The 22197-nt window shown below is 43.4% G+C and overlaps 1 protein-coding gene across 1 annotated transcript in view; it reads right to left on the reverse strand.

Annotated features, from left to right (window-relative positions):
- Positions 1 to 7325: 7325 nt before the first annotated feature.
- LOC311241810 (dynamin-1-like protein) overlaps positions 7326 to 22197 on the reverse strand; it is a 68427-nt gene continuing 53555 nt past the window's right edge. Inside the window, exons 15-18 of the mRNA XM_084330728.1 lie at positions 18123 to 18254; positions 12962 to 13071; positions 8029 to 8188; positions 7326 to 7497 (exon numbers count right to left, since the gene is read on the reverse strand). Of these exons, the coding sequence (XP_084186854.1) occupies positions 7441 to 7497; positions 8029 to 8188; positions 12962 to 13071; positions 18123 to 18254 (459 nt within the window). The 3' untranslated portion in view covers positions 7326 to 7440. The remainder of the gene's footprint in view (positions 7498 to 8028; positions 8189 to 12961; positions 13072 to 18122; positions 18255 to 22197) is intronic.

Genomic DNA, 22197 nt, shown 5'->3' on the forward strand with positions numbered 1-22197 from the left:
TATTAATATAAGTCCACATAGCTAAGAAACAATGGTAAACACTGAAAAAAGCCATTTATAAGATAGTTCCCCTTTAAGCACATGTATAGTCAATTGGTCCTGTTGTTCAGCCTCACAATGCTATTTGATAGTAAATGTGTTTATATGTCCCACCCTCTGGCCTCTGAAGTTGCTAATTTCTTTTTAATTTGGGCCTCACAGGGTTAACCTCTTAAGCCCGAGATATACAGTAAAAGTGTATATTTTCAGCATTATGTTTGTTTACCAATTATTTTAACTGTTATTAGTGAAATATAAGATTATAGAAATCTCAGGGCATTGAGTCGGAAACCGGCGCATATTGACAGGAGGAAGTGGCACAGCCAAAAGTGAGTGTAGTCTTTTGAAGGAAGAGACTCAGGGCTTTCAAATTTCGAAAAACTACCCTACCCAGCTCACACCAGCCCCTGTCAATCATCTGCCTTCTGGATTAATTTTTTAATTTCTCGTATTTTTTGGGATTATCTCCCACAAACCTGAACGTTATTGCCATAAAACAGAACGCAGTTAGTTTCTCTACCTTTCTGTGAACGTCTTGCAAAAAACGGTGTTGCAATATGATGAAAAATGGTGGAGAAATTTACATTATAAAAAATATGGCAGAATTCAGTACTGTATCTACAAAACCTTCTGTTTAATCATCTTCCCTTTATTAATTTGCTTAGATTTTTCAGGTCTGGTCAATTTTAGCATGGTGTTATTTACAGTCAAAGATAATTTTTTTTTTAAATAGAATTGATATTCTCCTTTGGTTCATTACAATTTACTCAAGCCTAGTAACAGACACACTATTTCTGACACTGATCCATATATGTCCCTAGATTCAGATACCAAGAACATGCAAATGGACCATTTAAAAAAAAATTGTAAATGTTTATTCTACGTCCTTATGGAATGAGTGACATACAAAAAAATAAAAAAAAAAAAATAAAAAAGTAAAAAAAAAATAAAAAAAAAAAAAAAATTTAATTTTTTTTAATTTTTTTTATGGATGGAAGAGCCGCACATTGACGGGCAAAGAGCCGCATGCGGCTCGCGAGCCGCGGGTTGGCCACCCCTGGTCTAGTGGGTAGTAGAGTAGTGGGTAGTAGACTAACACACCATGACATTCCATGAAAGATATGATAAACATTCGTCAGTGTCTAAATGTAAAAAAAAATGTTTAGCAATAGCTGATTTCAGCTCTTGTTTAGGCTTTAGCAACAACTATTCTATCACCTGGGACATCAGGATGTATGCTATGGACTGCACTTATGAAGCGCTTCACAGTGCCTCACATTCACCCATTCACTCACACATTCACACACAGACAGCAGAGGCGACCATGCAAGGTGTCAACTAGCTCATCGGGAGCAGTTAGGGGTTAAGTGTCTTTGCTCAAGGAGGGAGGAGCCGGAATCGAACCAGGAACCTTCAGATTACCCGACGAGCAATCTACCCCCTGAGCCACCGTCGCTCCCCAATGTTACTTATTGGGCATTCCATCAAAAGGTAACAAGATCTACCAGCAAGCAAGTTTAGCATTAAACAAGTTGACTGTTTACTGGTTACAACAAGACTATGAACATATGTCCATAACCTTTCTCAAACCTTTCGGGGGGAAATGTATCACTTTCCATTAGGGGTGTAACAATGCATCGATCCTAAGGTGACGTTTCAACTGCATAGATTTTTTTTTGTATTATAATCTTTTTTTTGTATATGTCGCTTTTTTATTGATTATTTATTGATGCTGAGTGAATCAGTTCCCCCCAGCCACATTTGTGTATTACATTATTTGGGAGGAATTAACTGATAGAAAATGTCGAAAATCGAATAGCATCGAATCGTGGTCAAATGAAGAGATTTCATGATGCATTGAATCGTTGCCTGAAGAATCGTAATCGAATCGAATCAGTGTGGGGTCAAATATTTACACCCCTACTTTCCATAACACAATGTTCGAACTGTGAATGATTGCTCCATGATTTCCAGTGACAGCAGGAATCCAGGTGTAAAAAAAACCCAAAACAGAAACATGGACCGAGCCAAGTTTCAAAACCGTGTCCCAACCTCCCAGGCGGGCCGAGGAGCAGGCACGTGCACACATAGAGGCCAAGGGGTGCCTGAGCACCTGCCTTTTTGAGCCTCATCAAAAAAGTGCCCTTTTTTTTTTTTTTTTACTGTTACGCATATAGACTGCCCTTCCAACTGAAAAATGTCAGGATAGAATAAAAATATTAGGTAAAGAGAGAGAGATGCCCCATATTCCATTGCAGTTTGCACGGCCTCCTCAGCATGCCTCTCCGCGGACCTATATATTTTATGCATAGCGTGGGTGGTGATGATGATCATGATAGAAACCGCTGTTGAATGCTGGTATTACACTCATTGAGGGACACAAAGAAGTCAAGTCCGATGGGATTTGGGAATCTCAAATACAAATCGGGATTGGAATAAAAAATGCATTTATATTAAACAATACAGAATATACAGCACTTCTTGGGGTCTGTAGGGTAAGCACTTATTCCCTCCCCCCTGAACATTTATGGAGATGTATGGGCCTTTTAAGTCAGTGATAAAAGTGTCTTTCAAGGATAAGTAAGCTCCTGCACTGATTATTATAGTTCAATATTCAATATTTGATCACCAAAACCCCCCAAAAAGCATAAAAAGGGGGCCCCCCGCCCGAAAAGGGCCCTTAAAAATCATGCTCGCGCGCTACGCGCGCTCGCTTAATATATACACACGAGTGTTGTGCCCTTTTCAGCCTTTGAGCACCTGCCCCTCTAGAGTCCTGTGCACGTCCCTGCCGAGGAGGACACTTCCTTATTGACAGCAGAAGCCTGCAAGAGCGGTTTCGGGGGGAAGGGAGGGTAACGCACACACTCTCACAAACACACCCCAGTAAGACAGCATGGCCTACAGCCACACAGAGCCTTTATTACTGGTAAAACAAAGCATCTGTGAACAATATCAGACATTTCCGTGACCTTTCTGGATATGTATCATAACTTCCCAGGCCTGCGGAGCACTGTTTTCACATTCCACGACATTCCATGTTTTCCATTACTGTTGAGAACGCCAGAGCAGGGGTTCTCAAACTTTTTTATACCACGAGCCACGACCCCATTTTATTTCGGATTATTTTTGGCGACCCCACACTTAATGTATCGCGTAATTTCAACGTGGAATTAAGGAATATCAAAATAAAAGCACACGTTGTTGAACTTGATCGTGCATATGTAATTACAGCACTATGTTACCAATACACATTTATAAAACTAGGCATATTTAGCCAAAATATGTTGCCAGAACATAAAAAAATATATATAGATTTTTTTATAATGTTTTTTACATGCCAATGCGCCACTGTCACCTACCCTCGACCCCACTTTGGGTCGTGACCCGTATAGTTTAGAGAACCGCTGCCCTAGAGGTTAGAATAAATGAGCCTGTGACCTGAACGTCCCGGGATGGATCCCTGGAGAGGCTGACGGAATCTGGGCAGGTGACGGTGGATGAAGAACGTTCTCCCTTCCTTTGATGACTACCATCAAACTGCTCTTGAGCAAGGCACTAAGACCCAACACCGCTCCTATGGCCAATGGTACGAGACTGTTGGATTGGAAAAGGTTAATCGTGTCTTAACTTAAGGAACACACCGACATTCTGGAAAATTTGCTTACCGTCATCTACAGAGTCGGACAGGAAGATAGATACCTATCTTATCCCCTTCCTGCGTTCAATAGAAAATGTGGAAAACTATCTGGCTGCAAGATAGCCTAGCTTAGCACAAATGTGCTTAGCTTGCAACCAAATAGCTTTCTTTTTTTTTAAACTTCATTTTTTTTAGCGTTTATCGCTTTTCTGGTCAAGCATGACCGACAGATGCAGGGTGAAACGGGAGGGAGAACAGGGGAAGACATTCGGCAAATGACGGCGGGTCCGGGAATCGAACTCGGAGTCAACCAGATCCGTGACGCAGCACGGTATTCCCCGACGCTTTCGCGTCGAGGTACATGGTGAGCTACTGGAGCTCCCCTACCGAATAGCTTTCTACTGAACGCACAGAGATGAAATTTTGGTATCAATCTTCTTGTCTGACTCTCGAGAAGATGGTAAGTGCATTTCCCATAATGGTGGCGTGTTCCTTTAACCTCTTAACGTGCATCGGGACGTATACGCCCTGACGTGCCCGTGCGCGGAATGCACGAAAGTCACGGCACTTTGCAAGCGTCTATAGCGGCTCGGGGCTGCCGAACATATAATGTGCTATAAGTATAAAGATAAGCTTTGCAAGAAAAGTATGCAGCTGTCCAAGTTCAAGTAAAAAAATAAATAAAATTGCCACTTTTCTGGGCGCCTGTTAACTCATTCAGCGCCATAACCTGTCCCCATCTCTGCCGCTTCAGGCCAGCTTAAAATTGTCATTTTCGTGGTGTTTCACGATGTTTGCAGAGCTGTGTGTGTTCTGTATTATAGCTGTGGATACAATGGTGTGGCTCATTTGACAGACACTACTTGTAGTCCAACATGGAAAAGAGTTTGCTTCTACACACTGTAGCTTGTAGTTTATTACACGCTAAACATGCGCATTTCCAAGATAATCCAGTCTTTTCCCCTAGATCGCGAGATAAAACGCGTTATGTGCAATAAGCCCAAACCGTTCTGGTTGATCCCCTGAAACCTCAAATACTCCCAAATCAAAGGTATATACCATGTACCTTCACAAAATCATCAAGGGGGGAGGGGGGGGGGGGCGTCGTTTTAACTCAAAACCGTGATCGTGTTTGTCGAGCATGTTTTACATCCAGTAAAACACGAAACTGTGATCGTTAGAAAAACATGTTTCAGGTTCGGTAAAATAGACATAGAATATACCTTACCTTAGCCAGAAGGTATTCCAAAAAGAATAATTCCAGTGATCGCATCGCCATCGCGATTACCAGTGTATATGTCTATACACGTTACGATGGGAAATACGCTTCGGCAACGGAATTTCGAGGCGATCGATGTGAATCTCTGTTCAAGCAGGAGGAGCCCTTACCAAAAAAAAAAGGAAAACGTGTATCCACGCCAAGCCATTCCAGTTCAAAGGTAGGCGATACTGCCAGGTGGTGATATTCGATCGGCATTGCAATTCCAACGTAGGCAAACGAGCCAGGGACGGCTAGAATGATCCGGATGATCATTTAGAATGGGGATCAGAGGAAAAATATCAAAGGATCTAAAAACAAGTTATTGGCGCTCAACGCTTGGTAGTGTGGAATAATATAATGATTCCCCAACTCCCTCATGTAAAGATATTCCCCTCCCCTTTCTCCCCAATCCTGTGTCCCCCCCCCCCCCCATTTGACCTATCAAATGGGACCACATCCCCCCCCTTTTAACTATATAAGGCTCCTCCCGAGAACAATCCAGGTCTCTTTACCTGGGTCATTTCAGCTGATCACCTGGGGCGAGAGCCTCAGCCATTCTCTCTCTAAATACTATGTGTATATTTCTATCTGTCTGGATAATAAACCTTATTATCTTGATCTCGGTTGACTGAGTACATTCTTCAGGATATCCAAGAATATCCCACAGTAGCCAATAACGAGTTTACTCGTTATTGCGCTGGATGAGTTAAGAGGTTAAAATACTATAAACTGTTCTTATAGACTAGGAAGAGTATTTCACCTTGGAATAACGTTCCTTGCCAGCTTTTTCAGGACAGCACTCCCAAGTGTGGTATAGTTGGTAGGCCTCCTCAGCGGACAGTGGAGGGGTAGGACAAGGGGACCTATCAACTATTCCACACCTACAGTGCCGTTCTGAACAAGCCGCCAGGGACCGGCAGATGCCATCGTCTTGCCACTTCCAGGAAGACACCCATGTGACCCTGCTGACAGCACGTAGGCTTGCGGCAGCCAACCTTCCCGGGTTAAATAAGACAGTCCAGGACCATTCCTTTCTACATCTTTTTATTATTGTCCATTTAAAACTGAATCAAACCATAAACAAGGTGGCCTGTTGGGATGTTAGATCCTAATGTGAAAAACTGTGATTTTATGTCTGCACTTTATGTGCTCATTTTATGCCTTTTTTTCCTGTTGTGAAGCACTTTGAGCTGCAGTTTCTGTATGAACGGTGCTATACAAATACATTTTATTATAATTATTATTACATACCTTCCCATCAAAGACGCATAGATTCCAAAGGAGGACCAGTAAAATACATGTATTTATTTAGGCACCGTGACACAGAACCACAGAGGCACCATACGCTTCACACGATGGGCCGCACAATGTAAACAAAGAGCCAGTGCTGCCGACATTAAATTACACACTTAAATAACATTCAATAAATAAATATTCTGGTGATAACACAGTGCCTTAATGTGTCGTATTCTATACATAGTGTGGGCGACAACAGCGAACCAAAGTGAGGTGATGTACATGGAGGTCTGCTGTACGCGGGACAAGAGGACCGACGTTCACTTTAGTTTTCAGCTATACAGCAAGCTATGGAGCAACCAGTGACCATCTAAAAGGAAAAGGTGAAAAGCCATCATGCAAGATATATTTGCATCTTCTTTGAGTGGAAGGCTTCTGAATAACGTTCTAAACAGTGTCTTTATTCGTGCCTAGGGCAAAAACGTACAGCCTTAAAGGTCTCCGAAAGCCACGGAAAACTCTCGATGACGCATCCATTTGACTTATGTGAACCTGCCCCAGTTGCCTTACAGTGTGGCCTTTTGATATATTAGACATATGTAGAATGCTTTGTAGAGCTGCCAAACACCAAGATCAAAACTCCCTCTCACTCACCACACCACACTGGTCCGTGTTCACGTCGGCCAATCACAGTCCGTCAAAGATAAAAAAATAAATAAGAATCATAAATAATAAATAAAGTGCCGTTAGCCAAACTTCAAACAAAATCTACCAAGGAGCAGCGTGCGCCGACTAGAATTTCCTAAACCTTAAACGTTGGTTTGCGCCGGTTTCCTCCAGATAACTCTGGTTTACTCCCCACGACCAAAAAGACCGCTGTTGCTTTACCAAGGTACTGACATCACAACTGGTGACATCACAACTGGAGGTAGTCCACGTGTGTTTGGGGTTGCGGTTAGGATGGGGTTAAATGCACAGGAATAAGTTCCCCCGGTGGGGGGGGGGGACAATAAAGTACAACTTACAGTAACTAACCAAGGATTTAGAGGCAAATCCAGGCATATTTGCTGTGGCATTTAAATTAGAGACATACATTTCCAGTACGCCTCAGTTAGAGTGGGAGCAATACAATCTATCAGGTAACCGTTACAGTGCATTACGTGTTGGCAAATCAAGAGACTTCTTCATGTTCAGACATGACAGGTAGATGAAAGGGGGTCCCTCCTCCAGGCATGATGAGTAGATAACCGATGAACTTTTCTTCTCACCACAGGTGAGTTTCCCTGATCTCGGCGATCACCTGGCTGGCTTTCTGCAGCGCCTGTGTGAACAAGCGAGAAGAAGACACTGCAATGTGACTGAAGCTGAATGGTGGGATTTTGGCGGGAGAGTTCCCAACCGTCACATGGTATCAGACAAGGAGGGGTTCGGGGGAACGCATTCCTCCATTACATTCTTCAGATAATGCTGACGGACCAGTAATCATATTTATTATTTTCCATCTAAAAGTTCTTAAAAGTCTAAAAAGGTCCTGTTTTTACAATGCTGCCCCCTAATGGTCAACCAAACGTTTGTCAATGAGAAAAAAAGAAAAGTTCTAATAAACATGCATACACGTGCAGCGAAAATCTTTAGTCGGGGGCAGCCGTATATGCATTTCATCTGGTAACTCATTTGTGTATTTTTGTAAAGGGATACTATTGCAGCTTTCAACTGTGGATAAAGTAATGAATAAAAAGAAAATCACAGAGGTATCAAATCACAGAAACATTTAGAATCACAATACTGTCATATTGTAGCATAAATACAAGTCATTGATTATATTGTATTGGCGATTCTACAGTCCATGTACCTGCAGCATGTCTGCAGCCTCCTTGCGTCGCTGGGCCATGTCCTCCGATTCGGTCAGCAGGTCATTGAGGAGGCCGGACTTGTACAACTGGCCAACCAGCTCGCTCTGGAGGCTGTCCTTCACATGGTTGACCAGGAAGTGCATCACCGCCTTAGGTACGCTGTTGGGGGGAGGGATAAAGGAGATGGTAGGAAGCACGTGCAGAGCGAGAGAGAAGAGGAGGATTCAAATTCAACCGGTAATTAAAAAACAGGATGAAGTCAGTCCCCCTCTTTCTTTAACCCATTCTCTGCCAGAGCTTATATCCATCCTTGTAGCCTCTCTTCCAGCTCTATTTGTCTATGGAGATGTTCACCTTCTTTGCAGGGCTATACGTTTTTAAATTGTATTGCTAAATTGACATTATTAGGGCCCATTCAACATCAATTATCTATCGTTCAGGATGTAGGAACGTTTTACTTTTTCATTCACATATTCATACTAAAATACCGTCCAGAGTATAAATATGTTTTTATCGTTATCTGCAGTATTTCATAGAACGTGAGATATAGCCATAAATGCATATATTAGATGATCAAATGCAGTTTGATACCGATCAGCGTTATATTAAAAATTTCACATGTACATGATCCTAAACGTCATGACTGGTCATCTGCTGGTGACCGGAGGGGGGGGGTCGTTTATAATGAAATGCAATGGCCGACGTTAAATGATTCATGTAGTATGGGTGATATATAGATCAGAGCAGTTTGTATGGATAATAATAATCAAAAACGCTGAAACTCACGGCAGCTTCCTCTTACCGTTGGGCGATCACACTGGCGCAAACAGATCCCAGTTATGGGATGTTGATCTAGGTGATCCAGTTCCGGTTTGTATAATACTAATATACGTCCATTCATGTTGTTTATTGAGTTATGGCAACGGATCGATATGCACGGTGTCTGGATAGAGTCCCGCGAGCGACAGCGAGTGGCCGGACGGAATAGGGGACGGACTAAGCACTTCCGGCCACTTCCGGTTTTGGCAACTTGCCGATCGGCCACCAGGTGGCGGTATTGAAGCGTTGCATAGTTGAGCGGAGTCCTACAACACCAGCAAAGACTCCGTGGGTGAAATGTGAATACCATGACGAAAATATGAAATAATGATCTCAAAGACGCCGTAACCCGTCATTGGCAGATTACGCATGGCGAGGAATGACGTGTAAACATGTCATCGGCGGAGAAAGGGTTAATGAGACAAAAGGACAGCTTTGATGGGGACAGGGTAGGAAAGACACATCGCATCCTGGGCGACTCAATGAACGTCCTGGGTATGAATCCAGCCACGGACCATTGTTAAACTGGTCCTGTGGATTTTTACTGGTTCCAGCTTCTCGGTTTAGCTTCTCTGCCCCCAACACGTGGAACATCTTACTATCCACTCTGAAACTCAGCACACTGGTATCCATTGGTCAGTTTAGATCAGTGGTCACCAACCCGTCGAGAGTCCACATTACAGTTCTACTTTTGTTTTGATGTGAAAAGTGATGCTGCACTTAGCACTGACTGAGAAAGTACACATACAGTTCTACTTTTGTTTTGATATGAAAATGATGCTGCACTTAGCACTGACTGCACTTAGCACTGACTGAGAAAGTACACATACAGTTCTACTTTTGTTTTGATGTGAAAATGATGCTGCACTTAGCACTGACTGCACTTAGCACTGACTGCACTTAGCACTGACTGAGGCTACGTTTAGACAAGCGTTTTGTGAACAGAAACCGCAAAAGTCGTTTTGCGGTTTCACTTAAAATTTTACGTTTAGACGAGCGTTTTGGGGTGGAATTCTCCGTGCAGACGACGCTGTAACGACGGAGCCTCGCTGTCACACGATTGGCGCATATGTCACATGACGTGCTGTGAAGACCCGCCCTACTCTGCCTCTGATTCGCAGACTGTGGATGGGGAATGTGATTGGACCAACGCAGAGTCACTCACAGACAGTGGGTCCACTCACGCCGCGGGACAGATTCTTGTGTATTTAACCCTTTCACTGCCACACGACAGCCGGTTGTGTGATAGTAAAGGGTTAACCTTCTGTCGTGTGGCAGTGAAAGGGTTAAAAGTACTGCCAATGTAGCCTTCAGGTGATCTCCGTTGATATTAGTCAGACATACTTGCTTTGTTTACGTCTCGGCTACTGGCGCATACCTGCTACCTGTGACGTAAGCAGTACGCGCGACCAGAGCCGTGACAACCCTTTCGTCATCGTTTTAACAGATTTATACGGTTTAACAGTTTAGGCGAGAGCGCAAAGCTTTTGCGTTTCTAGGAATTCCACCCTGGAAGGTAGTCTCACTTTTTTGCGGTTTCACCCCGTAAAAACGCCGTTTCCGTATAATGATAGTGATGCTGCACTTAGCACTGACTGAGAAAGTACACATTACAGTTCTACTTTATAAAATGCTAATTGTAAATATGTTTGTCAATGTTAATAATATGAGAAAGTCCACATTACAGTTCTACTTTTGTTTTGATGTGAAAAGTGATGCTGCATAAGATGACTGCACTTAGCACTGACTGAGAAAGTACATAATAGTTCTACTTTGACGTTTTAATGTTGGACCAAAGTCAAATACAAGTCATTTTAAAGTACAATCTTGGCTGTCTTTTTCTCTCAACGCTTCAATAGGTAGATCTTGCCTTCACCAAAAAAAAAGTGATCTTGGGCTTAAAAAGGTTGGTGACCACTGGTTTAGATCTTAGATCACCAATAATTCAGATTTTAATATTATTCTTTTGAATTGTTTGTATTACTCTTCTTTGTGGATAGCAATATATATATCACAATATAATCAATTGTATCATGTAGAGGTATCCAGTTGACTATAACATGAGTCCCATAAATATATTTAATATATTATTTTGTTTTATATCTTCTTTAAAATCATATTATTAATTAGATACCAATTAAGGTAAGACATTAAGTAGAACTGTGCATGGAATAAATAAACAATTACAAATTAAACTCCTTAATTTACCCTGACATTAGTCATTAATGTGTTTAACCACTGACTGAAATTAAGGCATGAATCACATTTTCTAAATGAATATCTTAAAAACAAAAAAAACAAACAAACAAACAAAAAAAATAGTAGGAGAGACATGGGATTCAATCCCAGACCCAACAGGGGAGCATGTGGCTCCAGATTCAGGACTTTAGAAGGGAAGTGGCTTCTGGCTGACCTGTCCAGATTCAGGACTTTAGAAGGGAAGTGGCTTCTGGCTGACCTGTCCAGATTCAGGACTTTAGAAGGGAAGTGGCTTCTGGCTGACCTGTCCAGATTCAGGACTTTAGAAGGGAAGTGGCTTCTGGCTGACCTGTCCAGATTCAGGACTTTAGAGGGAAGTGGCTTCTGGCTGACCTGTCCAGATTCAGGACTTTAGAAGGGAAGTGGCTTCTGGCTGACCTGTCCAGATTCAGGACTTTAGAGGGAAGTGGCTTCTGGCTGACCTGTCCAGATTCAGGACTTTAGAAGGGAAGTGGCTTCTGGCTGACCTGTCCAGATTCAGGACTTTAGAAGGGAAGTGGCTTCTGGCTGACCTGTCCAGATTCAGGACTTTAGAAGGGAAGTGGCTTCTGGCTGACCTGTCCATATTCAGGACTTTAGAAGGGAAGTGGCTTCTGGCTGACCTGTCCAGATTCAGGACTTTAGAAGGGAAGTGGCTTCTGGCTGACCTGTCCAGATTCAGGACTTTAGAAGGGAAGTGGCTTCTGGCTGACCTGTCCAGATTCAGGACTTTAGAAGGGAAGTGGCTTCTGGCTGACCTGTCCAGATTCAGGACATGTTAGAAGGGAAGTGGCTTCTGGCTGACCTGTCCAGATTCAGGACATGTTAGAAGGGAAGTGGCTTCTGGCTGACCTGTCCAGATTCAGGACTTTAGAAGGGAAGTGGCTTCTGGCTGACCTGTCCAGATTCAGGACTTTAGAAGGGAAGTGGCTTCTGGCTGACCTGTCCAGATTCAGGACTTTAGAAGGGAAGTGGCTTCTGGCTGACCTGTCCAGATTCAGGACTTTCAGGAAGCGGGTTCCCACAGACGTTGCAAAATGAACTTTCAATTACTTTTCCAGGCACTATTTTTCATTTTAAAAGGGCATTTTAAAAGGATACAAATCACGTTTAAATGAATTTCTTTTGAAGAAAAAAAATTCCAGATCCAATATTTATGGCTTAAAACCAATTTTCCACAATTAGTTACACTTTAAATAAAAAAAAATGCTATTTCTTGATTCAGAACAATTTGATCATGGATGAACAAAACTTTCAATGTGAATAGTTGATTTGAATTTCAAGGACTTTTTAAGCACCTTGTAAAAAAATGTATTGGCTGTTTTCAAGTTATTCCAGGCCTGGAAATTGTTTTGTCAAAAAGTCAAGCACTTTAAGCACTTCAAGGACCTTGTGCGAACCCTGTGTTAGAAGGGGAGTGGCTGCTGCTGGCTGACCTGTCCCTGTGTGACCTCTGAACCCTGTGTCAGAAGGGGAGTGGCTGCTGCTGGCTGACCTGTCCCTGTGTGACCTCTGAACCCTGTGTCAGAAGGGGAGTGGCTGCTGGCTGACCTGTCCTGGATGTTCTGAACCCTGTGTCAGAAGGGGAGTGGCTGCTGCTGGCTGACCTGTCCTGGATGTTCTGAACCCTGTGTCAGAAGGGGAGTGGCTGCTGCTGGCTGACCTGTCCTGGATGTTCTGAACCCTGTGTCAGAAGGGGAGTGGCTGCTGCTGGCTGACCTGTCCTGGATGTTCTGAACCCTGTGTCAGAAGGGGAGTGGCTGCTGCTGGCTGACCTGTCCTGGATGTTCTGAACCCTGTGTTAGAAGGGGAGTGGCTGCTGCTGGCTGACCTGTCCCTGTGTGACCTCTGAACCCTGTGTGGCCGCTGGCTGACCTGTCCTGGATGTTCTTGCGGACGATGAGGAAGTAGGACTTGATGAGACGCTCGATGACCTCACAGTCCCGCTGCTCCCGCGATGACAGCTTCCTGGCGACCGGCACCGGCTTTGAAAAGAGGCGGGAAGAGGAAGGGAAGGTTTTTTCGTCAAGTCATTGATAAATTAACCCTTTCACCACCACACGACAGAAGGTTAAACCCTTTCACTACCACAGTACAACCGTCTGTAGTGTGGTAGTGAACGGGTTAACCCTTCGTCGTGTGGCAGTGAAAGGGTTAACCTTCTGTATTGTCGCAGTGAAAGGGTTAACCATTTGTTAGTGCGGTAGTGAAAGGGTTAACGCGTATTGGTATTGGATATTGGATCTTCATACCTCAAACTTGTCAAAAACGTGTAAAAAATCTAAGCGATGCCACTTGATTTTCTGTCTTTTTCACATATCAGTAGGATGATATTCGATCTCTCAAACAGAGAAATCGCTTATCAATAGCTTTCCCCCCCCCCCATCTAAGTCTACAATCAGGGCCGCCTCAGGGGGTGTGCGAGCAGTGCGGTCGCACAGGGCCTCGCGGGAAGGGGGGCCTCGCAAAATAAAAAATAAATATATTTTTTTTTTTTTTTTTGCGAGGCCCCCCTTCCCGCGAGGCCCTTTTTCATCACAGACCTAAAATCTAGTTTTGCTTATATGCTTATATATTTCACATTAGACACGTTTGTAGAATGTGTCTGACTTGTTCCTGGGTCTGCAGTGACATACTATTGGTTTCAACGAAGGGAGCTCTGGTGCTCTGCAGCAGACATACTATTGGTTTCAACGAAGGGAGCGGAGTGGTTACTTACTTGTGTAGTACGCCGGCGTGAGTCAGCTGCGTTTGACTATTTCGCGCGTGCAGCTTTTGACTATTATGCTTAGTTATGCCAGCCAACTCGAAGAGTCAGTCATTATCAGTCGGTCGGTCACCAAGGAACGTTGACGAAAGGCGGGACAAATGGCCGGAGCCTTGTCATGATGCAGTCGGGATATAGCCATGATGATGTCGGCTAGTAGCTAGCTTAGCTAAAGGCTATCTAGCGTTAGCTAACCTAGAGACATGCAGCCAAGATGAAGAGGATGGTCGTTTGGCAGATGAACTTCGTCAACTCCACGCGGTTGTCTCCATCCTCTTGGACGTTTGGTGAGTTTTTAACCTATTCTATTAACTCTATTCTATTCCCGCCGTGGACATCGCTCTCTCTCTCTCTCTCTCTCTCTCTCTGGAGCTAAACTGGCCGACTAGCTGTTGTAGATTGTAGTACTACTAGTAGCTAACGGTGTGTGCCTGGTGTCAGCACCTGTATCTGTATGTAGCCGCATAGCTTGCTTCTGCGTTAGCTAATGGTTAGCGATAGCCTGGTTGAGCTAACTGTTAGCCAGTTAGCTGTTTAGCTTCGACGTTACCTGCCGGCTGCGCTCGGCTGGGAACGTTCGTTTGATGCTATCAGTTAGCCTTGAGTTAGCTGTTAGCTTGTGCTACGACCATTGACATTAGCCGTGAGAATAGCAGGGGGTTCTGGCACTCTGACTACGACATCATCTTTGACAGAAGATGTAGTCGGGCCTGCACCATGACAAGGCTCTGGCCATAGCTTATTTTTGTCCCGACAGCGAGAGGCCTTTCGTCAACGTGGAGACCTGTGTTGCGGCCTTTCGCCCTGCGTTCCTTGGTGCAGGTAAGATTAATGAAAATGTCATGACATTACCCCACTCTTCCTTCCTTCCCCTCCCGAATGTTTTGTTAATAACGATGTTTTTTTCCAGGCAAAACATATGTTACTTCACAACATTTGGAGATACGACATGTGCTGTGTGTGAATTCATTTGTTCGTTTGTGTAGCTTGGGTAGCGTTGGGCCGTTGGCCAAAGCTGTGTGTGGCCTGGTGTCAGTAGCCTACCTGGCTAGCCTTTAGCTGTCGGCCATTGGCTCCTTGCTGCTTTGTTTTCTCTTGGTATAGACCCTCTTCTCTTTGGATTTAAGTGTTGATCTTTGTCCTTTTGGATCTATGTATATTCATGTTGCCTTTGTGAAGTTATCTTTTCCTTCTGTTTTGTTCTTTCATTAAAAGTTGAATATCCTTTAGGGGGTCATCTTTGCTTATCTCTCTCATACATGCTCTCTCTCTAACACACATGCTCTCTCTCTCTCTTTCTAACACACACAGTCTGCCTATGGCGGCCTTTCTCGATGGCTAGGCTGTGCTCGCTGAGTCTGTACCTAGTCAAGGATCTTCAGTCACAGTGCTCAGGTATTCTGCCACTGTGTACTCTCTGTTTAGGGCCAAATAGCATTTCAATTTCTTTCCAATGTGTCTCTCTCTGTACACTGTATATTGACTGTAGAACGGGAGCTCTCTCTCGCTCTCTCTCTTGCTATATGTTGACTGTATCATGCCCAGCCTCGGGCAGCGCTATTATTTACGAATATGTTGACTGTATGAAAAAAATAAATAAAAAAAATTATATATATAATTTCTTTTTGTTTTTTTTACCTTTGGGGGGGGGGGGGGGGGGGGGGCTCGCGTTTAAATCTCGCACAGGGCCTCGCATTTCCCCCAGGCGGCCCTGTCTACAATGTTTAGTAAGTACCGGTAATACAAGTTTCTTTATTATTTGTCACAATAAAATACAGATATTTTACGATGAAATGGTCGTTTCCGTTTCTGTAATACATTAGATTGGTACTCGGTATTGGCTGATGTTCCGAGTTCAGTACTCAGGATCTAGGGCTGTCCCCGACTAAGGATTTGGATGGTCGACTAGGATTGGCCAAAATTGTCCGTTTATCATTCCATTTGGGCTGTGGGGGGTGCTTAATGTCTGAAGGAGTCGACGGAAGGCTTCTTGTCCTCTGCAAAAGCATGCAATTGGTCCACTGATGGATACATTTTATTTTATTTTTTTTTTGATATTTTTGCACAAATCTTTCCATTATTTACAGTATACCTTTTCACAGCATAATATGCAACATCCAAGATTCGCCTTTTTCATTTTTGTGACAACATACAAAACATGCAAGAGACTCATACAAATACACTAATAACTGACATGGAAATTAAAGAAGCACTTACAAAAAAAAACATACTATACATTGTGCATATACATCCCTGATATATATATATATATATATATATATATATATACGTCATACGTTACATGTAGACCGATCTACCTGCGAGCAGGTATGTGCTGCATCTTTTTTTTTTTTTTTTTTTTTTTACGTTTCAGCTACGTATGTGTGTGTCTCCTATATACTTGTGTACCCCCCTATGTGTCAGTGAAAGCCTATATCTCAACTATGTGTATATGTAGGTGTATGTATGTCTATTTCCTATACATGAGTATGTGCATGTATGTGTGCCCCTGACGTGTATACCTTATCCTTGTGTATACGAGTGCGTGTGAACCTATTATGTACACATATGAATATGTGTATCCTAGATACTTGTATGTGGCTATATCTGCGCACATGTGAGTGTGATAGAGACAGTGACCGTTCCATAGACACACCATCCGGACATAAAATATATGTACATATATACATAATATATTATAGAGCACAAGTACCATCAGATCAAATCCCCTTTTTCATATTCATCCTTGACAATATTGTAATCCCATCTTACTCATTTGTCCTCAGATCGTTCAGTCAGGTGTAGAAAACTGTCCCATATCTCAGCGAAAATATCCTCTCTCCCTGCGACTCTATACGTCACCCTTTCATATGATGCTGTCCGAAACATTAGTTCCATCCATTCTTTAAAAGTAATATCAACAGGTGATTTCCAATGTCGTAATGCAATTCTACATCCTGATATCATGGCCATTCTATACCACATTCCCCGGTATTTAGGCAGTTTAATCCCTTTCGGTACTATACCCAAAACACATGCCATTGGGGCGTTATTTATCTTCACATTCAGGACCTTACTTAGGAATATCACAATTTGATCCCACATTTTCCGGACCTTCTCACATTCGTACAACATGTGCAGTAAAGTGCCTGTCTCCTTCTCACATCTCCAGCAGATGTCACTGTCCCTTAATTTCAGTCTGGCCAGTTTACTAGGCGTCCAATAGCTTCTGTTCAGTACTTTGTAAAAAATAAGTTGTGATTGTGCCTCCCTAGAGAATTTACTCCATTTGGATACCAGTTTCTCCCACATTTCCTCAGTAATATCCTCATGTACATCGTTCTCCCAGCTCAATCTCAAACCCGCCAATTTGGGTGCATTGTATTCTCTTATAACATCATAAAATCTTGACGCACTGCCTTTCCTGCGCCATCCTTTATAGAATATTTCTTGAATTGCAGTAATTGGGCCGCACTTTGGTCCTCCTATTGATGACGATATACAATGTCTAATCTGTAGGAATTTATAAAAGTTTTTATTATCTATATCAAAATCCTCCTTAATATCCTCAAAAGGCAAAACCCCATCCTCCCCGGCTATATCACCTAGTACATGTATCCCCCTTTTAACCCAATCGTCCCATTTCTTCCCAATCTTTAGTTTCTTATTATACCATATAGAGGCTCTCGTAGTTAAGTATGGGCTATCACCAGTCATTTTGTGCGATTGATTCCAAGTTTCCCTGATAAATGCCATCAAAGGGTTTTTAAGAGGTATAGGTCTGTCTGATTGTGTCAGGAAGGATTCCAGAGATGAGGGATATATCATTTCCTCCTCCATCCTGACCCAAGCAGGTGCCTCCTCAGGCGAGTGATTCAGTTTGGAGAGCTGGGAGAGCGAGAATGCATAGTGATACCAGTCTCTGATGGATACATCTTGATATTTGTCTAGTCTAGTGTGTTCATTAGACGGGTGAAATCCTCTTTCAGTGCCTCTGTGCCTGTTTTCGTAGGCAGTTAGCCTCTGGTATGCGTGCTATTAGCGTTAGCCACGCTTCTAGGCCTCTTTGCTTTTGGAAAGAATGATAAAAAAAAATGTATTCAACTAAGAGGTTGGCTAGTCGACTACGGCTCCTTTCTACCGATTAGTCGACTAATCGACTAATAGGGGTCAGCCCTAGTACTCTGTATTGGCTGATGTTCCGAGTTCAGTGCTCAGGACCGGTATCGGCGGTGAGTCATCTGTGCACCTGGAACGCCGACCACTCACCACATCCAGCAGGTTGACGGCTCCTCTCATGGGACTGCCGGGCCCCGAGCTGGGAGTCTCGTCTCCCTTCCTCAGCATGCCTCTCCAGGTCCCCGTCCCGTCCTGCTCCCCCTGGGGCCCAGAGGCCGGACCCTGAGGACACAGAACCACCGGGTTAAAAAGAGACGTACACCTGGATCATTTTGATATTTTCCTCATTCATCAGACTTTTCTGTTGACTATAATAATAATAATAATAATAATAATAATAATAATAATAATAATAATTCATTTATTTTATATAGCGCTTCTCAATGACCAGAAGTCGCTGACAATAGGCAAAAGAAAAACAAACAAACATAGAACCACAGGGAAACAGGGAACAATATGAATACACAAGGACATAGAGCCACGGGTAACAGACAACAAGTACAGGAGCCAGTAGGGGGGGGGGGGTGAGTAAGTAAGGGAAACCTAGGGGGGGGGGGGGGGGCAGGAGAGGGGAAAGGGGGTGATAGGTTGGAGGAGGGTGGTTATGGGTAGGGAAGGTTAAATTCTTGGGAGAACAGGTAGGTTTTGAGATGGGATTTGAAGGTGGAGAGTGAGGGAGAGTCTCGTTTTAGTTTGGATGACTAGCAGGCTAGACCTCTCTGTAACACAAGCTGCAGGGGGAGTTGATCTAGCAGGCTAGACCTCTCTGTAACACAAGCTGCAGGGGGAGTTGATCTAGCAGGCTAGACCTCTCTGTAACACAAGCTGCTGCCAACGACGAGAGGGCCTACCTGGAAGAGGTCAAGGTCCTGGCGGGATGGTGCCAGGAAAACAGCCTCTCCCTGAACGTCAGCAAAACAAAGGAGATGATTGTGGACTTCAGGAGGTCGGGGGTCAAGGACTACAGCCCCCTCAGCATCGACGGGGCACCGGTTGAGAGAGTCAACAGCTTTAAGTACCTCGGAGCCTACATATCCGAGGACTTGACATGGACCACACACATTGACAGTGTTGTGAAGAAGGCACGACAACGCCTCTACTTCCTCAGGCGCCTAAGGAAGTTCCAAGTCAGTCAGAAGATCCTTAAGAACTTCTACTCATGTACCTGTACAATAGAGAGCATCCTGACTGGCAACATCACCTCCTGGTTTGGGAATAGCACTGCACAAGACCGAAGCAGACTACAAAGAGTGACACGTTCAGCCGAACGCACAATTGGAGGGGGGCTCCCCACCCTCCAGAACATTTACAACAAGCGGTGCAGGGGCAAGGCTAAGAGAATCATTAAAGACTCCAGTCACCCGAACAACTGCCTCTTTGAACTGCTGCGGTCAGGCAAGCGATACCGGAGTCTCAAGGCGAGCACAGAAAGACTCAGAAGAAGCTTCTATCCCCAGGCCATCAGGCTGCTAGACGAACAATGAACACTACACAACAACAACCATCAAACGCACATAGCACACACATCCACACGCACACACTCACTTTAAACAAACACACTGTAGCACCCACTCCACACACTTTATAGCACACACTCACTTTAAACAAACACACTGTAGCACCCACTCCCCACACTTTATATTTATTGATGAAGGATTGCACTACAACTCGTACACCTTACTGTAAATTGTACCTAAATTGTACCTCATCCCATTTCTGCTCTGCACTATATAGTATTGTACATTAGTACACTGCATAGTATTGTATATTATATGGTAACTCAGTTACGTCTATTCTGCATCGAACATTGTACATATGTCTATACTGAACACTGTGACCTCATTTTCTACTTCTAAATTACATGCTATACTATGTTATTTGATACTATCTTGTCTAGCACAGTCTCTGGAGCGTAACAGTAAGAAGCATTTTGTATGAAAGTATTCTGTACTTCTGTATGACAACTATTAAATAAACTTGAAACTTGAAACTTGAGTTGATCTAGCAGGCTAGACCTCTCTGTAACACAAGCTGCAGGGGGAGTTGATCTAGCAAGCTGGCATTTCAGCCACTGTTTGACCCAATGGTATCTAAATATGGACACACTTGAACACATCTGGAACTTGATTAATTTGCAGATAATTCACTCAACCTCAATGGGCAGAGGGCAGGACACACATTAATGAGACCTTCTGTGCACTTAGTTCTAATCAAAAAGCCAATCAGAACACCACCTGCCAGAAACTCACCTGCCACCGGCAGAATCTGCACCTGGCTCGCTGACAACAAACTATCATTACACCTGGGTAAAACAGAGTCCATTCTCTTTGGATCAAATAACAAACTCAGCAAGGCCGACGGCTTCTCAGTTACAGTGGGTGACAATATTGTCACAAGGAAAGACGAAATTACCTACCTGGGTTCCATCCTAGAGGCAAATCTTTCCTGTGACAAAATGGCAACCAATGTAATAAAAAAAGTCAACCAACGAACAAGATTCTTGTACCGGATCTCCTCTCTGGCAAACAAGAATACCTTGAAGACTCTAACAGGAGCACTCATAAAAGATGTCTATTTTATTACCTGTTTATTATGTCTATTTTATTATTTAGTATTACAGCACAATCAAAGCGGCCATGGCCACCCGCATTTCACTGTATGCCCTGGTACAGTATGTATGTGACAAATAAACCTCTTGAATCTTGAATCTTGAATTCAAGGGTACTATGACTATGCTTGCACCTCATGGTACCAAAGCACCTCAAATGCCCTAAAAACAAGACTACAAACATCACAAAACAAACTGGTCAGACTACTGCTTGACCTTACTCCTAAAACCTACCTCACCCCTGTCCATTTTGACAACCTAGGATGGCTTAGAGTAGACGACAGTACAGCAACTTGCAATGGGCCTGGTCTACAAGATACACTACACCACTAAGATACCCATGTACATGTCGAAATACTTCCTAAAGGTCAGTGAATTCCACGACCACAACACCCGAGGGAGTTCCACAAATCATGTTCAACCCAGATGCGGCTCAATCAAGGGACTAAACACGTTTCGCAATTATGCCACAACATTTATTATAATGTGGAACGGCCTACCCACAGCCGTAAAATAATGTGAATCCCTACCCTCCTTCAAAACCGCTCTCAAAGAGCACCTACGGGAGGCTGCAATTCTAAACTGGCCCCGGTAAATGTCCAACCCCCCCCCTACCCCCTCCAATGTACAGTTTCTTCCCCCTCGAATGTATATATTTTATCTTATGATCTCTGTCTCAGTACTGTATATTTGTATGTCGTGTATGTCATAAATGTCATGATGAATTGAAAATGGGGGACCCTGATGTAAACAAGACGAAAGTCTTTCTCTGGTCTGCATCCCCTTAACAATTGTGTGTATTGAGCCATACTGTATTGTACCCATTCTGCAATCTGATAAAGTTTTCAATCAATCAATCCTTCTTCTATAAGCTGTATTATCAAACAAACCCACCAATCTCGCTCAGGGAGGGCTTTTCACCATGTGGGGGTATAAATGTTTCTTAGTTGGCATTTAAATTCATGGAGAAATCTCAATTTAAACCCATGACGAACTTTAGGTGCCCCATTGCAATGAAACAGGAAAGCTAACGACGCTACAGTTGGATGACGTGCCCAAAACAGAGATTTTGCTGCCCCAAATAATAAAGAGTACGGTACTCAATTAAATAAAACTGTCAGCGTATCCTTTTAACAATGTTAACCCAACCAACATATCAATTATGGCTTGCAGAGGAAAGGTTAACATTGTCACACTTAACACTTTCTATGCCACGCACGAGTTTTCTCGGAATTATTAATATTACGTTGAAAGCCACTCACGAGATTTCTCGGAATTTTTTTTTTTAGCGATCTGAAATCATATTGCATCACGCGAGCCTACCCTAGTCTACCCGAGAGCCGCCGGCGATCAGATGTGGAAAAAAGCGCCCCCTATCGTCTCCCAGATGACATAAGGGATTTTGGAATGGACTCAATGAAAATGGATGGGGGAAAAAATCCTGTAATCCACATTTTCCAGTCCACTGATGCAGCCGGGGTTACCAGAGTTCATTATGGATCCTCTGAGCGCCGCGGATCATGAATTCTACTGTATCACGTTAGATCTATACACTTA

Source organism: Notolepis coatsorum, assembly GCF_963971535.1.
Source record: "Notolepis coatsorum genome assembly, chromosome: 15".
Lineage (NCBI taxonomy): Eukaryota > Metazoa > Chordata > Actinopteri > Aulopiformes > Paralepididae > Notolepis > Notolepis coatsorum.